At 38.9% G+C, this 19650-nt stretch overlaps 2 protein-coding genes and 1 long non-coding RNA gene across 4 annotated transcripts; 1 reads left to right on the forward strand and 2 right to left on the reverse strand.

Moving 5' to 3' along the window:
- Nucleotides 1-789: 789 nt before the first annotated feature.
- Nucleotides 790-10779, reverse strand: LOC144053631 (uncharacterized). The gene is made up of 3 exons (XR_013294483.1): nucleotides 10402-10779; nucleotides 10183-10314; nucleotides 790-3191 (listed from the first exon to the last, which is right to left on the reverse strand). It is a non-coding gene; the product is annotated as an uncharacterized LOC144053631 (long non-coding RNA).
- Nucleotides 4137-12759, forward strand: smad3b (SMAD family member 3b). Its single transcript, XM_077568275.1, has 9 exons — nucleotides 4137-4610; nucleotides 6156-6349; nucleotides 6420-6554; nucleotides 7962-8036; nucleotides 8128-8178; nucleotides 9442-9654; nucleotides 9912-10049; nucleotides 10451-10595; nucleotides 11281-12759. Exons 1-9 carry the CDS (start codon nucleotides 4408-4410, stop codon nucleotides 11402-11404), a joined length of 1278 nt encoding a protein of 425 aa, XP_077424401.1. The 5' UTR covers nucleotides 4137-4407; the 3' UTR covers nucleotides 11405-12759.
- Nucleotides 12760-13385: 626 nt separating this feature from the next.
- Nucleotides 13386-16636, reverse strand: aagab (alpha and gamma adaptin binding protein). 2 transcript variants are annotated; one of them, XM_077568277.1, is made up of 10 exons: nucleotides 16468-16636; nucleotides 15998-16188; nucleotides 15820-15916; nucleotides 15637-15726; nucleotides 14604-14687; nucleotides 14451-14527; nucleotides 14291-14375; nucleotides 14100-14204; nucleotides 13960-14009; nucleotides 13386-13877 (listed from the first exon to the last, which is right to left on the reverse strand). In XM_077568277.1, exons 1-10 carry the CDS (start codon nucleotides 16556-16558, stop codon nucleotides 13800-13802), a joined length of 948 nt encoding a protein of 315 aa, XP_077424403.1. In that variant the 5' UTR covers nucleotides 16559-16636; the 3' UTR covers nucleotides 13386-13799. The 2 variants fall into 2 exon arrangements, with proteins under 2 accessions (XP_077424403.1, XP_077424402.1); XM_077568276.1 differs by having other exon boundaries at nucleotides 15998-16215.
- Between the last annotated feature and the right edge of the window lie 3014 nt (nucleotides 16637-19650).

Genomic DNA, 19650 nt, shown 5'->3' on the forward strand with positions numbered 1-19650 from the left:
GTTGGGGGTCGCGTTCTTTCTTTTTGTATTTCTTTGTCGTTCTAGAAAAAAGTGTAATTGCACATCCACTACAGTAGGTGGCAGTGGTGCTCTCATTGTGAGAAAATGAGCAATGAGTATTAGCCCCTCTGCAGAGGTGTACTTACAAGATTTTTATAAACAAATAATACTATTTATTGTCATGGCGGAGAGGTGTGGGGGGGTCACAAAATATTAGTTTTTTTTCCCTGAGGCGGGCGTGGCAAAAATAATGGAGAAGAATTGATTTACAGTGAAACAGGCACAGCTCCAGGATTTATTTACTCCTTTAGGGCTAGAGAGGGGTTTGAAACATAGTGGGAGTGAGAAAATAATTTATGAATATATTTTAAAATATCAAATAAAATGCTGGAGAGGCTTCACTGGGGCTACACAGGTTTCTGATGGGGCTGTAGCCAGTGAAAACCTCTAAAGATGAAAAACACAATCCATTCTGTTATGCTCACTGAATTCCAAATTCTCGTATAGGTAAATAAATAAATAAGAAATCATCTCAATTGAATCACTGTAATTTGTCCCATGCTCGAATTATCATCATTGCAAAACTTTATTTAACTGTAAATGCATATTTGAAGTAAAATTTTACATTCTTAGCTGTTGTAAAAGTATAAAAGAAATCAAATAATATTATATGATGAGCATCCTGCTTATCCTCACAATGGTCACAGGCAGGAAATTACATAATACAAAAATAATGTAAAACAGACAGACACAAAGGAAGATGTTTAGTGTAGCACTTATAACAGTTTAATCTATAAATATACCACAAACAATGATCCCAAAATAAGTTAATATCATCTTAAAATAACTTTTTCAGCTAACCACCCATGCTAAATTTTGACAGGACATTGGCGACATCTCGTGGCATTTTGGGATATTTCAGAAAGTCCAAAAAAAAAGCCAATGGCTACGTTTTTCCATTACTAGGTCGAGACAGGTTCCACAGGTTGAAAAAATGCAAATAGATTGAACCACGATTAGGTGGGAGGATTATTGTAAAGGGGCCGGATGGATGGTTCGCTTACAACACAGTTTGTTTAAATGAACGACTAAGATTTAGCCAAAGTTGCATGTCCTACTTCAGTAAACTGCAAAATCTGACTAAAGAAAACAATTACACTACTGAAATTCCACTTTTTTTTCATAATCGATTTTACGTCATTCTTCAACAAAGGAGCAAAATACATTTAATTTACATGAGGATAAAGTACAAGAAACATACATGTTTACAGTTGCTACAATACAAACACTAATGAGAAGCCATTATCAGGGAACGGCATAAAAAAGAGAAAGGCCAATAAGCGCCTCCAGTGCCTGAAGCTCTCTGAAATAAGCAAGTTTTAATGTTCAAGAGCAAGGCTTAATTATCCATACATGGCTATTCACAAGCATATTGCCAAAGGGCTGCAACTATCACAACCTAATGGAAGCCGGCGTTACAACGTGCATTCAGAATTATTCACTGCATTACCCACCATTCATAGCACGTATTAGCGCAGGCAATTTCATGCATATGGATACAGTGGCTCTTAGCGGGGGAGCTTTCTGATTGCTCAGAAACTAATTTCACAATCATTAGTTTTGGAGGTGGAGTGTGATCGAGCGTGTGCGGCAGATTGCAGAAGATGACAACTTCTCTATGAGTTTTAGTGAAGGGTGTTAAAGAGGTAAAAATGTATTTGGGGAAAGTAGGAGTAGGTATATAGGGATGAAGATACTTAATAAATGCTGTGAACATGCCATTTGTGAACAGTCTTTTGAATGTACAGGCCAAACATGAAGCCATTTAGCCCGAGGGAGGAGTTAATGAATCATGGCCAAGTGCTGCATCCCATCCATATGTGAGATGGGCAGATATTTTTGCAAATCCTTTGATTCAACTTAATTCTGTTATGGACCATTGTACTCAATAAACATGTAAATTGAGTTTATGGAAGAAACTATAAATCTGACGACTTGATTTATTGATGAAATCAAAATGAGTGTTAACCAAAGGCAGAAAGAAGGGGGTAAAAACATGACATTAATTTATTGCACTATATTTTAAAAAAAAACACACGCACACACAAATTGTGACTGCAGAGTGGTCATTGTGACTTAAGTGCCAAAATAGGAGACAACAATGGAAATGTGATGTGAATTAATTCAAACAAGGCATGACAACAGAAAACTGAGAGCGTGTGTGTAAATGCAAATACTATATTTGCAAACACACGATTGCTCACATTTGCTTGTGCTTTTTTTTTTAACATCTATAAGTAAACACAAATAGTAAAACTACACAAAGGCCACTAGATGGCGATAATGCAAAAGAAATGTATGTAGCCTACTACTAGTGTGTATGGGTCGCTAAGTGTGCCCATGTTTGTTTTTTTGTTTGTTTTTACTGCAACAAAAATAAGAGACTAAACTACAGTAAGAAATTTAGGTGCAGGTCTCTCAACCCCCCCCCCCCCCCAACTGTAAAAACAAAAAACAGGCCTACCAATGGAGAAACGTCATGACTGACTGTTATCAGCGACATTCTAATGCACAGCAGGGGTAACAGGGATCAGAGAGACATTGTGATTTTCGAGGAATGTTGTAGATGTGAATATTTGAAAATGTAAACACTTCAAGAAGTAGCTCTGAGTTTCAAAATATTCGATTATACCTGCTGTACAGCAAATAAATGATGCTATGCTAAAATAAAAATGCTTACTTTATTTGCTCAAAAAGTAGCCAGGAGTGCTTCTTTACTCAACTGCGTGTGCCCTGTGTTTATTTAAAGGAGTCATCGACATGCTGATGTCTGCTGAGAATTTACCCTGCAAGCAGTAATCAACCCATGAGGTATATTTGAGGGGCAGTATAAGGATTACACTGATAAAGGTGTGAGCTATACAGTACAATATTTGAGGATACAATATCTGGTGCCAGAAGTTAGCGGGGGACATGACCATGTGAAAGGATTTACAGTATAATAAATACATAATTAAAATGACGCAAATAGCAATTGGTTTCATTGGCTTGACTAAGGAAACACCATTGTTTCCTAACATAACAAACCTCAGGGACATTTAAAGATCACCTGCAGCAGTCGGAGTCAGAGGAAAGAGATTTGGATGGGCTGGAAGTGGGGGAATGTGTCCCAGATTTGCAGGTGCCACCATCTGGAAAGCAAATGATGGCTTTAAGCAACAGATAACACTTTACGTATGAAACTGCTGGGTTGAAAGCATCCAAAATTGGGTGAAATGCCGAACCCAACACTAAGACACAAAGACTATATTTCCTCTGAATTGCTGGTAGATCTTTGACAAAAATATTGTTGTGACAGTGGCCAGGCTGATCACATGCTCCTTGTTTCCCACGTTGCCCTTGAATGCTCCATTACAATGCCATTGTTACACATATGATTGTGTGCTCTCATTACTTATTCACACAGCCGCCTGGCCTTTTGTCCCAAATCATTCCTCACTCGCTCCGTAAGACCTTTCCTGGGCCTGCTGTGGCCCATCTGCCCCCCAATCTCACACAACCCCCCTAAAATCCACTCACAAGGACACACGCAACATCTCTCCACACCAGCTGTCCCCCCTCCCTGTTTTAGCAACAAGGTGCAGGACATGGATTATGGCATCCATTAGAGTACCAGTACCAATATCCTCAATTAATTTGTGCTTGTATGTAACATTTTAACATGTTGTGAATTCCTGATTTTAAATAAACCCAAGGTTAATTGGCAAGGTGGTCACAAGTTCGAGACACAACCAGTGTGTCACGTGAAGTTATCTAATTTCACAGAAATGGTCCAAAAAATATTAAACAAAAAAAAAAAGAAAAAAGTAAAATGTTTAAATTAAAAAAAAGGGAGAATTATTGCTCAATGTATGGGTATACTGTACTGATAATTACATATTAATAAATATTATTTACGTGAAGTTAATGCAGTACACAATCTTTTGGTTTAGTCAAATGTATTATACATTTATTTTTACAATAGTAGCAGTAAAAAAAATAGTTGCTGTAATAGGCAAAGCGGTATTTATTCATCTAACGTATAATTAAAACTGTTATCCGTGTGTTTATGTGTTCGCTGGTGGGTGCAGGTGGAGGGATGAGCAGCTGATGGAGGAGGAGGGGCAGGCAGACAGGCAGGCGTATGTTCTGCTCTTCTCTGCCCGACACTCAGTCAACTTGAGCGGCCAGAGACGCGAGCGTGAGCCCCTCCCCGGCTACCGGCCATCCGTACGCCTGGGAAAGTCCAGTCTAGCGGACGATTTAGCTGACTGGCCCACCGGACGAAAAAGAAGCTGGCAGTGATTCGTTTAACCCTGGATCGAAGACTTGAAATTAAATCCGTGTTTATTAATTTCGCCATTTAAAATGTCCATATTACCGTTTACGCCTCCCATAGTGAAGAGGCTTCTTGGCTGGAAGAAGGGGGAGCAGAACGGCCAAGAGGAGAAATGGTGCGAAAAGGCTGTGAAAAGTCTGGTGAAGAAGTTGAAAAAGACCGGACAGTTGGACGAGTTGGAAAAAGCCATCACGACACAGAACGTCAACACCAAATGCTTAACTATCCCAAGGTAACGAAACCGTGCGCTAGCTTAGCTGAGCTAGCGCTAATGACAGATAGTGCCTGTCCAGTAGCTAGCTTGTTAGCTTTAGCATTGCTAATATCACAACATAGGAAAAATGTTACCAGGTTGAATTTACTCGCGTATATGGACTTGACTGGATGGGGGTGGGGCGGGGGTGATTCGTTTCACCATGGGAAGACGTTTTAGAATTTGAGATTATTTTGACCATAAAAAATGCTCAGATTAACCTACTTAATGTATTTCTCATCGTTGGTCCAATTGGCTGTGCTAATTGGCTGTTTCTTATTTTATAAATGCATGCAAGGTAAATTACTCGAATTGAGTGCTATGTAAGTGTGAATTATAAATGTGTTTGTTGTGCACCAGTAATGAGCATGTAACCCCAAAAGTATGAAGAAACATGAATCCAAGTTTTGATTGGTAACATTGTAAATTGTTGCGTTGTACGAAAGGTGAGCAAAAGTATGGTTCAGGGGATGTTTACAGTGGACTTCAAATGGACAGTGAAAAATGGAACCACACCAATAGTGACGTGTGAGTACTAGATTGAGTGCCTAGTGAGAATAAGTGATATAGATATAGAGATGGATAGTAATGAAAATCTTTCACAATATTTTAGGGTTGTCCAAAAGTCAATTGTTTGACTAATTGTGACAGTTTTTTATGTCTGCTCTTTGATTGATGGACTACAAACTGGGAATCCCCCTCTGTTGTACACCTCCCTCAGAATGTGGGTGGTAGCTGACATTAAAATAGTTTTTTTTTGTGTGGTTGGAATGCTCTCCAGGCTGTGGGAGGGTGTGGGCCACTGTTTGGATTGTGGGTCAGATGCTGCAGGTTTAGAGAATAACAGCTGTCTGCTGCAGACATGACAAACGTTTAGTATTCCTTTCCCTCTAATGTGGACGGAAAAAAAGGGCTTGTCAGCGCATGAAGCAGCTAAAGTGAGGCTTAAGATGCTGTCGCATGTCATGTTTAAGGGTTTTTCATCTTGTTTGTGAAATTCTTAGTTTTCCCAGGTGTGTTGTTTAGTACTAGAACGGTTTATTTCATGTCATGTGGACTGTTGGTTCTTGAATGTCAACTCGTACCATGTACAATGGAACCTCTAATTAACGATGCAAATAAATTACCACTGTCAATCTCATCAATCTGTGGTGATAATTGCTGGACTTGTGTGTGGAAGTGGAGAGGGATCTTTCCTGCTTGGATGGCAAATCACCGTGCATAAAGTCTATAGATTTCACTTTTTGACATTCTCAGCTGAGATTGCACAAGTTAAAAAGCTGCTAAGTGCGTTCAATGATATTGTAATGGATATTATTCAAAAGCTTTTGGGTTATTTTAGTGTTATAAAGAAGCCTTAACCCTGAAACATTGAAGACGCTCGATTAGGGATTCAGTGGGATGATAAGGAAATTCCACAAATGCGACTGAAGCTGATATGGTGAAGTTCAGCCAATAATTCACGCGGAAATCCCAAATATTGAAATGTACCGTAACACTCTTTTTGTTGTTGGCACGTTTCAGATCATTAGACGGTCGACTGCAGGTCTCGCACAAAAAAGGTCTCCCTCACGTGATCTACTGCCGCCTGTGGCGCTGGCCCGACCTGCAGTCGCATCACGAGCTGCGGGCTGTCGACCAGTGTGAATACGCCTTCCACACAAAGAAAGAAGAAGTGTGCGTGAACCCCTATCACTACCAGAGGGTGGAGACGCCAAGTGAGTGCGGTTCAACTAACTATTCATAAAGCAAAAGCGACACCTGATGAAAATACCCGCGTTTCTCCAGTTTTGCCGCCTGTTCTAGTTCCACGACATACAGACATCCCAGCAGAGTTCCCACCACTGGATGACTATAGTCCCTCCGTCCCTGAGAACACAAACTTCCCCGCTGGCATCGAACCACAGAGTAACTACATACCTGGTGAGAAGCAAGTTTATTCATTGTCCACCAGGAATGAAAGCATGTAAGCTTTGAATGTACAGTCTCCTCCAAAATATTGAAATGGCAAGGTCAGATCATAAGATTAATTATGAGACAGAAGTTCAGGATTCCATATTTTGTTTCATCAATTTCCCCTCTTCTTCTTCTTCTTTTTTTTTTTAAATGGTTTAAAGGGTAAGTCAACCTTTCTTGACCATAATGTGTTGTTATATGTGACCTCACTAGTCTAAACTTGACATTCTGATTAATATTACATTTGTGGAATATGAGTTATGCAGCAAAATCCATCAATTTTTATCCTTATCAGGGGGGAGCCATTTTGCCACTTGCTGTCGACTGAAAATGACATCACAGTTGCTCAGGCAACGACCAATCACAGCTCCCCTGTTTTTTGAAGCTGAGCTGTGATTGGTTGTTACCTTAGACCTGTTCAACTGTGATGTCATTTTCCCTCGAGAGCAAGTGGCAAAATGGCTGTCTTCTGATGTTGACAAAACTGCTGGATTTGACTGCTTAACTCATATTCTACTAACACATTATTAACCAGAATGCTGTATTTAGACTAGTGGGACTGCAAAGAACATATTATTGCCAAGAGTCCCGCCCCCCCTTTAACTCATTCACTGCCATTGACGGCTATAGACGTCAAAAATTCATTTGAACTATTTCTATTAGTTTAACATTTTTCCCCACTTTTGTTAACAAGAGTAAGAAAACCTAGGGGGAAAAAATTGGACATTTAGAACAGATATCAAATTTGTGATTAATCGTGAGTTAACTAGTGAAGTAATGCGATTAATTATGATTTTAAAATGTCAGATGCCCCTAATTTTTAGTAAACTTTTCTTTTTTTAAAAAAAAAGAAAAAGAAAATATTATTAAAAACAATTAAAATTACTAGGCAAGTCATGTGATTAATTACGAAAAAAAATTTAATCACCTGACGCCCCTAATCTTTAATAATATATATATTTTTTTTTAAATAAGTAATTTTAATTGTTTTTAATAATATTTTCTTTTTCTTTTTTTTTTTTTTAAAAAAAGAAAAGTTTATTAAAAATTAGGGGCATCTGACATTTTAAAATCATAATTAATCGCATTACTTCACTAGTTAACTCACAATTAATCACAAATTTGATATCTGTTCTAAATGTACAATATTTTTCCCCTTAGGTTTTCATACTCTTGTTAACTAAAGTGGGAAAAATGTTAAACAAATAGAAATAGTTCAAATGAATTTTTGACGTGCATAGCCGTCAATGGCAGTGAATGAGTTAATAAAATGTTTCACCATAAGTAAAATGTGCAAAATGTGTCACGTGAGTGTGAAATATGTCATAATAATACTTATAACTTAACATTTTATTTTTGGGTTACTATTTTCAGAAACCCCCCCACCAGGGTACTTAAGTGAGGATGGCGAGACAAGCGATCACCAACTTAACCACAGCATGGACACAGGTGAGTCCACTGCATACACAACTTCCCGCCCCAAACTTTAAATTCTGCAGTCTGTCTATATATGGACTCAGTTTGTTGTTGTGTATTTTAGGTTCACCCAGCCTATCGCCCAATCCTGTGTCACCCACAAACAATAATCTTGGTAAGCATCCACAAATATCTGCTTTACAACTGGATCACACAAATACCGGTAAATAAATGCTGTCTTTTCTAATTTTCGCTAATGACCTTTACTATGGCCGCATTTCCACCATACAGTACGGTTGAGTTCTCATAGGCATGGTTTGGTTTGGTAGACTACACACTGATTTCTACAGCTTGGGATTGCCAGTGTAAATAGTGTGACATCATAGCAGCAGAACAGTCAATTGAAAGGAGAAGAAACACAAATGTCTCTTAAGTCGCATACAAAGCCAGAGGTCTTGCTGAAAATAACTTTATTCTTTAAACAAGCCAACCCATGAGACTCTCAAACAGATCCTCCATTCAAATAAACACCTGGGATTTGAATAAAGAAACGCCCACGCTCACTATTGAGGAAAGGGTGTTTGACAAGATATCAAAAGAAGGTGTCATCCCAGGGTGAAACATTGTGTACAAAAAAAAATCCATTTTAATGTAACATTTTGAATTGTAATAGTAGAGCTTTGGCAATTTTTGCTATGAAAAGTGTTATTTGTGAGGCTAAGGCAAGCTGTGGTATGAATGGGGTCATTGTCTGCAAGGGAGGTCAGGTACAGACAGCCCCAGGTAATGTAATAATGGTAATTTCCGGTTGCCAGGTTATTCAATCTATGTGCAAAGCCACAAGAAGGTCAACGTAAAAAAAAAAGAGAAGAAAAAGTGACGTCATGTCTCGGCCTTCCCGGCTGGAGTCGTGGGAAAGAACCGAATGAGACAAATCAAAGGCAACCATTATCTCTGGTGTGCATCTTCACAATTAACTCATTCACTGCCATTGACGGCTATAAACGTCAAAAGTTCATTTGAACTATTTCTATTCGTTTTCTATTATTTTTCCCACTTTTGTTAACAAGAGTATGAAAACCTAGATTTATTTTATTGTACAATTAGAACAGATATAAAATGTGTCATGTCATGCGATTAATTACAATTACAAATTTTAATCGCCGATTAATTTTTTAAATCGTAATTAATCGCATGGCTTCAATAGTTAACTCACGATTAATCACAAATTTTATAATCTGTTCTAAATGTACAATAAAACAATTCTAGGTTATCATACTCTTGTTAACAAAAATAGAAAAAAAATGTTAAACTAAAAGAAATAGTTCAAATGATTTTTTGACGTTTATAACCGTCAATGGCAGTGAATGAGTTAAATCTTCATTCGTCTTCCTTTGGTCATGTAGACATCTAACCACTTGGCTTTCATTCACAACAGACCTACAGCCTGTGACGTACTGCGAGTCGGCCTTCTGGTGTTCCATCTCCTACTACGAGCTCAACCAGCGTGTCGGCGAGACCTTCCACGCTTCTCAGCCCTCCCTCACGGTCGACGGCTTCACTGACCCCTCCAACTCCGAGCGCTTCTGTCTGGGCCTGTTGTCCAACGTAAACCGCAATTCCGCTGTAGAGCTCACGCGCAGACATATAGGTAATTGTTTTTGATTGATGTTTGAAGTCGAGTTAACATTGATTAGTTGACCGTGACGGTATTTTCAGCAAGAGATTAAATTAGGGCCCGACCAATATGGGTTTTTCGAGGCCAATTCCAATATTTGGAAGACTAAAATACAATAGTAAATTTAAAAAAAGTTAAAAAATAATATTCACTTTTGAGAGGTATTCATTCACCAAGTTATTTTTTTTGTATTTGTGGTGATATAAACATTCTCTCTATTACCTTTTCAGGACGGGGTGTTAGGTTGTACTACATTGGAGGGGAAGTGTTTGCCGAGTGTCTCAGTGACAGCGCCATCTTTGTCCAGAGCCCAAATTGCAACCAGCGCTACGAATGGCATCCCGCTACTGTCTGCAAGATCCCTCCAGGTGCGCACACACAGGAGGATATAAACAAACGTTCATGATGACATTTCTAACGTAACGGCACGACAAAAATGTCTCAAAAAGGATACAATACCGAAATCATGATTTGTCTCAATTTGTTCGTAAATGTACTTACCTGGCTTGAAATCGTGGCCAGTTACATTTTTATTCTGTTGTACGAATGGCAACAGGCAGATTCTACCTTCTGTCATCTTGTAGAAGAGCATTTAATTGCTCTGCCTGTCAATACATGTCGCTGGCATAGATACTGTTGATGACCAAAGACATTATTTACAGTAAATAAATAATTGTTCAACCAATCAAATGAGATGACTTCTTTTTTTCTGTGGCCCACCTGATCACTGGCTGAGAACGACTGTTCACATAAATCCTCTCTTTGTCAGGTTGCAACTTGAAGATTTTCAACAACCAGGAGTTTGCCGCTCTTCTTGCCCAGTCGGTCAACCAGGGCTTCGAGGCGGTTTACCAACTCACCAGGATGTGCACCATTCGCATGAGTTTTGTCAAAGGATGGGGGGCCGAGTACAGGTAAATTGACAAGTCGTTAAGTTGGCCCTCCTCACATCGTCTTTTAAGGTGGAATCACACTGCACTTGTATGTGGCGGTCTTTGTTGTCCCGGCTTCGTTTTCCTTGGAGTGTGCTTCGTTGCACTTTTGGTCAACTTTCTTGGCTGAGTAAGAAAAAGGTGCCCTGATGTTGCTCTGGGATCATGAGCACACTGAGGAAGGAAGCTGTGCGGGGGGGTGGGGGGGTTCTGCTAAGAGCAAGCATGAGCCGGTTGAGTAACGGTGAAGGAATGTGGCAGGCATGCAGTGGGAGGTGAACGTGTATCGGAGACACTCGCGAGGGGGATTCCCAAAAGGCCAGAGTCCTGCTTGTGTTTCTGGCACCCCGGATGACTTCAGAATAGGGCTGAACAATTTGTTCATCAAATCGTTCACCGCAGCGTAGTAGAATGCAATTTGGAACTAGGCTTTATTTTATGTAATTCGTGTAGTTTGCCCTATAGGCACTGTGATGTCATTTTCATTTGACAGCAAATGGCAAAATGGCCGCCCCTGAGAAGGAGAAAAAACGGGTTGATTTTGTTGCTTAATTCATATTCCACAAATAACAATAAAATAATAATAATAAAAAAATTAAAATACACAGCTTGAAAAGCAACAAAATCGTCATGTAAATTGTCTAACCTCCTTTCTTCTGTTTGTCAGACGTCAGACGGTGACCAGCACCCCCTGCTGGATAGAGCTGCATCTGAACGGTCCTTTGCAGTGGCTGGACAAGGTTCTCATCCAGATGGGTTCTCCCAGCATCCACTGCTCCAGCGTGTCTTAGAGGCAAACCACGAGACTACTCCGGTTTGTCGTTTCTCTCAGTGCAGATGAGGAAAGAGACGGTTTTTCATCGGATCGGCCTCCCTTGCTGTCAACGTTTAACCTCACACACGTGCTGCACTTTGCTTTGCACTGTTTAAGTGAACCCATGTGATGGTCCTTTGTTCTGCGTGTTCCACGTGCGGCCACTGGATATTCTCTGTATTTTTCAGACACGCGCCAGTTTTCATTGAGATATTAAGTAACACGGCACACAACAGTCTTGTGTTCATAGTGATGTCATTGTCATTCCACCAACTAAGGCATGACGGGACTTTCTTTTATGACACTTGGTGGCGGATGGAGGCGATTTACGTTCAGCTTTTGCTTCCATCTTCATTGATTTTTCTCAGGAAATACAACAGAAACCTTAATGCAAAATTAGCCAATTTCTAAATGTCCCCCTCCTCCCTCCCAAATCTCGACTTAACCAGGTTGGCGTGACAACAGAGTTTATCAGAATTTAAAACATTGATTCTATGAATTAATTAAATGAATTACTGGTCATTGTGTTCCAGTACAACTCTTTAAAATGAATTTGATTAATGTAATAAAATTAATGTCACATTTTAAGTACAAGGTACTCCCCCCCCCCCCCACAATAATTCATCATATTAATGAGAATTAGATGATTACTTAATTGGTGTTTTATCTATTTTAAACAAGATCAGCACCATTACTTCTTGATTTAAAAAAAAATATTTTGCTCAGTGAAAAAAACAAAAACACATTTTCTAAGTTATTTTTGCATACTGTCCTGCATGGAAATATATTTTTCATTATTGCCTCAGTATGATTGTACATAACTATTTATAGCTTGTGATTTCTTGTAGTTATGCATCGATAAAAATGGGACTGCACACAACTGACAGTGAGGCACAGGCAGGTGTATACTTAATTGACTCTGCCTGATTTTATGCTGACTTTTCTCAGCTCTGATCAACTTATTAATACATTAAGTTTAGTGCACATAACACTGACCGATTAAACATGGTTTTGCACAATTGTTGAGGCATGTTTGGATTAAAACAAAGGTCTTATCGCATCGTACCAACCAGTGGCCAATATGTTCGATGAGTGACTGATGATGCACTTTTACTGTTGATTGGTGTACCGCTGCAGTTCTAGTGATTCATGATTTATTGTGCGTGTGTGCGTGTCTAAATGTATGTTCAATGCTACATTGTAAGGCATGTGTAATTAGCCTGCTGTCCTTGGTCATAGTCTTTGAAGTTACCATGTCAATGAATATCCATGTTCTTACAGTTCACACAACCTAATCTATTAAATCAGTCATGCAGTATTGGGTAGATGAGAGAGCTTTGTCTGCTATTGTGGTCTTCGTTCTCTCTTGCACATGCATTTTGTTCAGTCACCGAGTGAAATGTGTTCTCATACAACCTTTTAGTTTCTTATGCAAAACGTCTAATAAGAGTAAAATAAAAAACGTAAAGTATTTGCTTCCAATGCCATATAGTGATAGAATACAACATTTTTCAAGATGGCTTTTTTTTTTTTTTACAGCGTGCAGTGGATTGTTTTGTATGGATGTGCTTTTTGTCCCAGGTAAGAATCCCATCCACCTTGCCATGGCATGGATTATTAAAATTATTGATTTATTTGATAACCAAGTAATCATTGCACAGCTGATTGGTCCAAAAATGATTACAAATAATGAATCTTTGTTCACCTATGCAAGAAGAAAAATTTAAATGACCACAAGCAAAAAGAGAGTGCCCATATAAATCGGATGCATTAATATTAATTTTAGCATATTTGCATTCTGTGACTTTTTTTGGGTGGTGCGCCTTGACAGTTTTAAAATGTAAAATAAGTGCCTTGGCTCAATACAGGCTGGGAAACACTGCATTACTGTATTGTATTTACATGTGACAATGAACAGTTACCCACAGCGCGACAGCCAGAAGAAATGAAAAGAGCCATTCACATGCGACAAAGACAAAAAGTCTTTATATTGACATTACAGAACATTCATTATTTTTGTTTGACAGTCCATCCTTTGTGACTTGACGGAATATTCATTATTTGTTTGTATGACAGTTAATCTTAAAACAAGGCACATTATGCCACTTTAGGAACATTTGTGACAATTGTACCCCGAGGATAAACACATGAATGTAATGTTCTGCCTTGATCATTTAATTCACGGAGGAAGACCCTTTTATTGCCTCGCTTGTCCGCTAAATCAGTAAATGCCACTTTGAAGGCGCCAAACCTGCCTACCGTACATCCACGAGCACTTCCATAGCCCATTGGAGGGAGGCGCTGGACCTCGCGCGAGAGCCAGGAAAAGGTAGGAAAGAGCGATGTTGCCGGGGAGTCACAGCTCACTCCCGTTAGCTTTCCTCACCCGACGATAAGCCGTCTATCTCATCATCATCACCGCCAATGGCCATCCAAAAAGCTTTTGCTACCTGGAATGCAGAAATATGCCAGTTTGGATGTATTCTTGTTGCTAATCAGGACTCTTTAAGTGTACTCCAAGCAGTTGTTTACCTTCTCTGCATGAACCTTTCTCTGCTCGTGAGGTAATGATGAAGCTTTGTCTGCGAGTTGGCAGGGGGAAAAACATCTTATTTGACGCATTACATAGATTAGAAAAAAAAGAAAAATAAAGTGTGTTTCGACTCATTTACCTTTCATCTCTTTTAATTTAGTGAAGAGGCGTTCAAAGTTATCCACGTCCGCATCGCCAGCTGTGAGATTTGCAAGCTCCTGAATGTCCAAATTTGTCATTGCATCTGAAATGAGCAACAGTTGATTTTAAAAACACAATAATACAGGACAATTCATTCAAATGTAATTTGCAATACGTCCATTTCCTCACCAACAACTGTGTTCTCTGGTGAGCTGTCTGCCTCCATTTGAGTCACATCATCAGCAAGTGTGGCCTCTGCTGGTAGACTTGCAGACTGCAACAGAATTATAAACCAAATCATTTCAAATTAACATTAAGAATCGTGTATATAAGCTAAGGTGCCACCAACTTGATCTTGACAGCTGCGAGGATTGTTGTGTCTTGCAGCCACCAAACTGCTCATTAGTCCAAAGCTCTGACTGTTCCCTGTTAGGTGACAGAAGAAAAATTAACATAGTATAATGCAATAGAAAACATCTTAGCACAATGAATTGCGTCGGACCATCTTTCATCTCCACGCTGGTCCACACATTTGCATTGAGTGCCTGGACAATTCTCTTCACTCCTGTGGATTCTGGGAAGTCATCTGCACACAAAAAATTGAAAAGTTAGGGATACCTGTATAAATGAATGAGAGTCAATACAGGAGTTTCAACGTTTCATTAGAAAGACAATTAACAGTTTATGGAGAGTCATAAAATATAGTAAGATGGAAATTACTATTAAGAACCTTGAAAAAACGCTATAAAAAAAAGTTATGACAGTATAAATATGTCTACAATGTTACTACATAAGACATGTATAGTAACTTTTTGGCGGCTGTTTTAAATCTCATTTGTATTGGTGTAAATGTAGAAATAACAATATAGTGGTGGGGGGGGGGGGTTTACAGTTCAAAGGTCAGTATTGTACCACATGACTGAATCTTAGCATTCATGGGTACAAGCTAGGCAACACAACTGCGATGAAATGACTAAATAATTTACGGAAAACGTGTTATTTTGAAAGTGTGGATCAAATTGGTAGCCCTTCGCAAGATTCCCTATCCAAGAAGTACTTTTCAGTTTGAAAAGGGTTGGTGACCTCTGGTCTGGACTGTATTTTTGGTTACTGCTATCTTCCTAATTTTTATTTTTATTTTAAGTGTGTTACTTTACAAAAAACAGCAACTTCCAAATGACCACAAACTTTTTAATTGTAGTTAAGAATCACTACACACAAACAAATATAACTTCTTCTTTTTTATGTTATTTCACAGCTAAGGCAAATTATATAGAAATTAGTATGCATGAGTAATTAATCTTTGTAATAGGAATTTTACTTGTAAAATTAACTACAGAAATAAATTGGCTTTTCTACAATATTCTTATTTAGACTCTCCTGTACATACACTATATGGACATTTAGCATATGAATGGGTATGTTTTATTGTGATTTATTTTTTTTTTTTAAATAAAAGCTCTTTACAGCATGTATTTGCATTCATTAAAATGAGGTCGTGCATGAAGAAAATTAATGTCTGAAGTGTCCCTCACCATCTTCATCAGGCAACTCCTGAGGATTGAGCTCCACCAGCTCAAAGCTGTGCGACAAACACCACTGTTGTGCTTCATGTCTGGTAACGCCTTGAAAAACAAATACAGTTTTAGCGAAACATACAAATACCACACAGAATTGTACGAACAACTTCACACTGCAGCCATGTGGAGGAAACATACCATCTTCACAAACTCTGTCACACACTAGAATCAGCACCTCTGGAGCAATGTCCTCCACCACTGATATCCATGGATGAAGCTTTTCCAAACCATCCTTCTGCAAAATGTACATTACAATCAGTTTTAACACATCAATCTGTTCGCATTTGCAATATATTATAATCACAAAGTCTCATACCTTTGTACTATCAAAATAAGCAACGAAAGCCTGCATGGACTGTGCAATCTCTGACGACATTTGAAAAGTGCTGGGGACGACACACAGTCTGACATCTGCTGTATAATACTTGTTGTTGATGGTCCATGGATACCACACTACTGTTTGCTCTCGTTTGCTCGCCTCTGGCAACGTCTTCGAACCGAGAATTTCTGTGACAGAAACACACACACAAATAACTGTCTAATTGGTCACACGTGCAGCAAACTTGAGTGTATTATTTGGCTAAGGAGCTTCCACGTTTGCACGGTTAGCTCCAAAATTGCACCACTTTAACACGTTAACGACCCTATTTATCAGCTCATTTAATTTCGTGCAACGTGTAATATTTTAGCGAATGTCCGAGCAACCGAAGGTAAACATGTTCGCTAGCATTAGCATGTTTGACATCATTCAATTCCTAAATATAACAGTCTCTTTACAACACTTACGTTTTATAATTTCTTCTTCTTTAAAAGTGGCGTCGCTGCTAGTGACAACCACACAGGGAAGAGGCAAAGTAGCGTCCTCCGAGTCTGACATTTTCAGTAAAAATGCTGCAGCGACAGCTAAGCTTCGGTAGCTGCTAGCGTCACGTGACTTTGGGCTGTGAAAAAAAAAAAAAAAAACTTCGATGAACTTTCAACTCAAAGTCTTCCGGTTCAATGTCAGCCTAATGAAAATAGTTTTAGTAACGTTTTAATTTGCTTCGTCTGTGCTTTAGAAACATTGTCAACATATTATTCTACATATTTCCTTTAGTTTTTTTGTTCATAATTTGGTTAGTTAAAAAAATGTTTAAATTATTATTATTGATTCTTTCATGTCACTAAATAATTGGTTGATTGGTTTAGTGTAAACAATACCATTAAAAACATATGTAAAATGAATAATTTTACTGAATATCTAATATTTTCAAATAATTGGTCAATTGAATCTAATTATGTTTTAATTATGTTAACTAAAATATTGACAACTTACAGTGATAATATATGTAAAAGGATGTACAGTATATCAATATTTCTTACCCATTATTGTTATATTATAGCAGCCAGCTCCCATTAATGTATGAATGTGCGCATGAATGGGTGAAATGAGCCTTTGTAAAGTACTGTACTTTGACTACCATGTGGTGTAGATAAAAGCACTATCTACTGTATTTAAATGCACTCCACTCCACTTACTATTTCACGATTACTTTAATTTTTATGTAGGGTTATACGGAAGGGGTAGGAGTAAAGACGTTTTAACGTGAAACTTAGCACACTAAAACATGAAACTATCACGTTAGAATGTCTGTTGTGTTTATCACATGATATTATTTTAGTCCCCCCCCCCCCTTTCTTTTATTGTGACATCAATTCCATACCTGGCCCAGCTGTCCATTTTAATAATCAAATGTGGCCTACACGTTGCCTACCTCCTATTTAAATGTTTGTATTTTTTTAATGCTATCAGTGATTCTTGAAATGTGGTACAAGCTGTGAGTGTTACTGTTTCATTTTCACAGCTCTTTGGGTCAACACAAGTCCATGTTTACAATGTGCTTTCTTTCTAAGTTCATATGCTCAATATGTGTGGATCAGGATCCTTTTAGATGTGTGCAGCAAAAGAGCAAGAGAAGTAAGAACTATAAATGTAGGTTAATGTAAGATGGATGTAGGTTAGTGCATCCATAGAGGCTACGCCCACTATCAGTTCTGTGCATCTTATTATATTAATAGTATACATTAAACAGTGGATGTTGGTATTGTAAATTTAAAATACGACTGAGTAAAACAAAACAAACAAACAAAAAAAAAAATATATATATATAAAAGAAAAATATTGCTATATAATATTGCCAATTGTTCTATACTGTATTTTGTGTCCTTACCACAGTGAAGAACGTGACTTCATTATTTTGATGTTGATGAACGATTGTGCTCTTCTGTTATGAGTCATAATTTCTCATTATTCACTCCTTTTGTTGGGAAACAGACACTAATCAATATGAAAGTATGATCATCTTAGCAGCACATTTGACCACAGTTGAAAGATTCTGGGTTTTAATCTCAGATAGGACTTCCTGTGTGGAGTTTGCATGTTCTGGCGCTTCAGTTTACTCCCACATTCCAGAAACATGCATGCATGCTAGATGAATTAAAGAAATTAAAAATATCCATAGGTGTGAATGATTGTTTGTCTGTATGTGACCTGTATGACCCAAAATTACCTGTGATACGTTCCAGCTCACTTGTGACCCTAATGAGGACAAACAGTATAGAAAAGGATGGATGGTTAATGGAACGTCATATTTTTCAGTTATTCACTTTGAAAAGGTTTACATTGATTCCCTTTGTCCAGAATGTTTTTGATGTTAATTGCACACGAAGCCCATGAACTAAGATGAATTGTCTATCATTGTTCCTTTCGCTCATATTTACTCCTTCAGTCTGCGGGATCGACTCTTCATGCTGGAGTGAAGAGTGATGGTATAGCCCTCTGCATTTTATAGACGCTTAAAGGTCTCACGCACAGAGCAACGGTGACATAAAGGTCACCGGGGCTGAGTGCCGACAGCCTGCCCCTGTCACAACAAACACATCCATCTTGGCAAAGGTCGCTATTCCTTTTAGATATAGTTTACACACTTTCTACAGTTATGTTTTGGCCACTACGGTGCCTGACGTGACGTGACAAGGAAGAGGCCGAGACTGTCACTGTGATATCGTACAGATGGAAGAGTTGGCTGCAGAAAGCAGCAGATTGCAAGCACATCAGCATTCTTCGAAAGAAACAGGCGCTTGATTGCCGCGCTGTGGGCTAGTGCGCTACAGCTGTCTCAGGACAGACGCGCGTACCTGCTCTAGCATGTCAATAAGACAGCCGTAGCTTCCCCAACTGCTAATCACTGGCTATCTGCCGACTCCTCCTTCTGAGAGTCGCACTAGCTTTACAATACGCCGCACCTGAGCCAGGGAGTGGGCTTCTCTGCTTTAGCGACACCAAAAAAAAAAAAAAACTGTGCCACATTTTCACAGCCCGGTAGGAGACAGATGTGTGCCTTTGAGCGCAGCATCTCACAGCACCTGGCCTCTTCCTGTGGTCTGTCAAAGAGCTCAGTGGTCTGCGGAGAACAATGATGGGGGGGACGGGGGGGGGGGGGGGGTTCTGGAGGATCTGCTCAAACTTATGTTTTATGAGTGATGACACATTTGAATCAAGGCAAGAATAACAATTAGAAGGCGCCTGAAGTTTTCAATTGAGTCTTTTCGAGTTACCTATACAGGGTGCACGACATCCAAAACTACTGGGTCAGTTTTTATTTTTATTTATTTATTTTTTTATTCAACTGTTGGTTTGACCCTGGTGGATCAGAGTTTGGTAATAAATAAATAAAGTTCTGAAGTTCTGCTCTATTTTGCAAAAAAATAAGCTTAAAAAAAACCCGAAACATGTTCTGGGGCTGCTTTTCTACATCCAGCACAGGTGTCTTAAACTAGTGTAGGCTACCATGAAATAAATCAAAGCACAGTTGAAGACTGGACGATTTTGAAACTCACAGGGTGTGTGTCATTGTCTAATTCAGGGATAGGCAACTGGTGGCCCGTGGGCCGCATGTGGCCTGCACCCACACTGTGACTGGCCCCTTA

The sequence above is a fragment of the Vanacampus margaritifer genome, chromosome 6, assembly GCF_051991255.1.
Source record: "Vanacampus margaritifer isolate UIUO_Vmar chromosome 6, RoL_Vmar_1.0, whole genome shotgun sequence".
Taxonomy (NCBI): Eukaryota; Metazoa; Chordata; class Actinopteri; order Syngnathiformes; family Syngnathidae; genus Vanacampus; species Vanacampus margaritifer.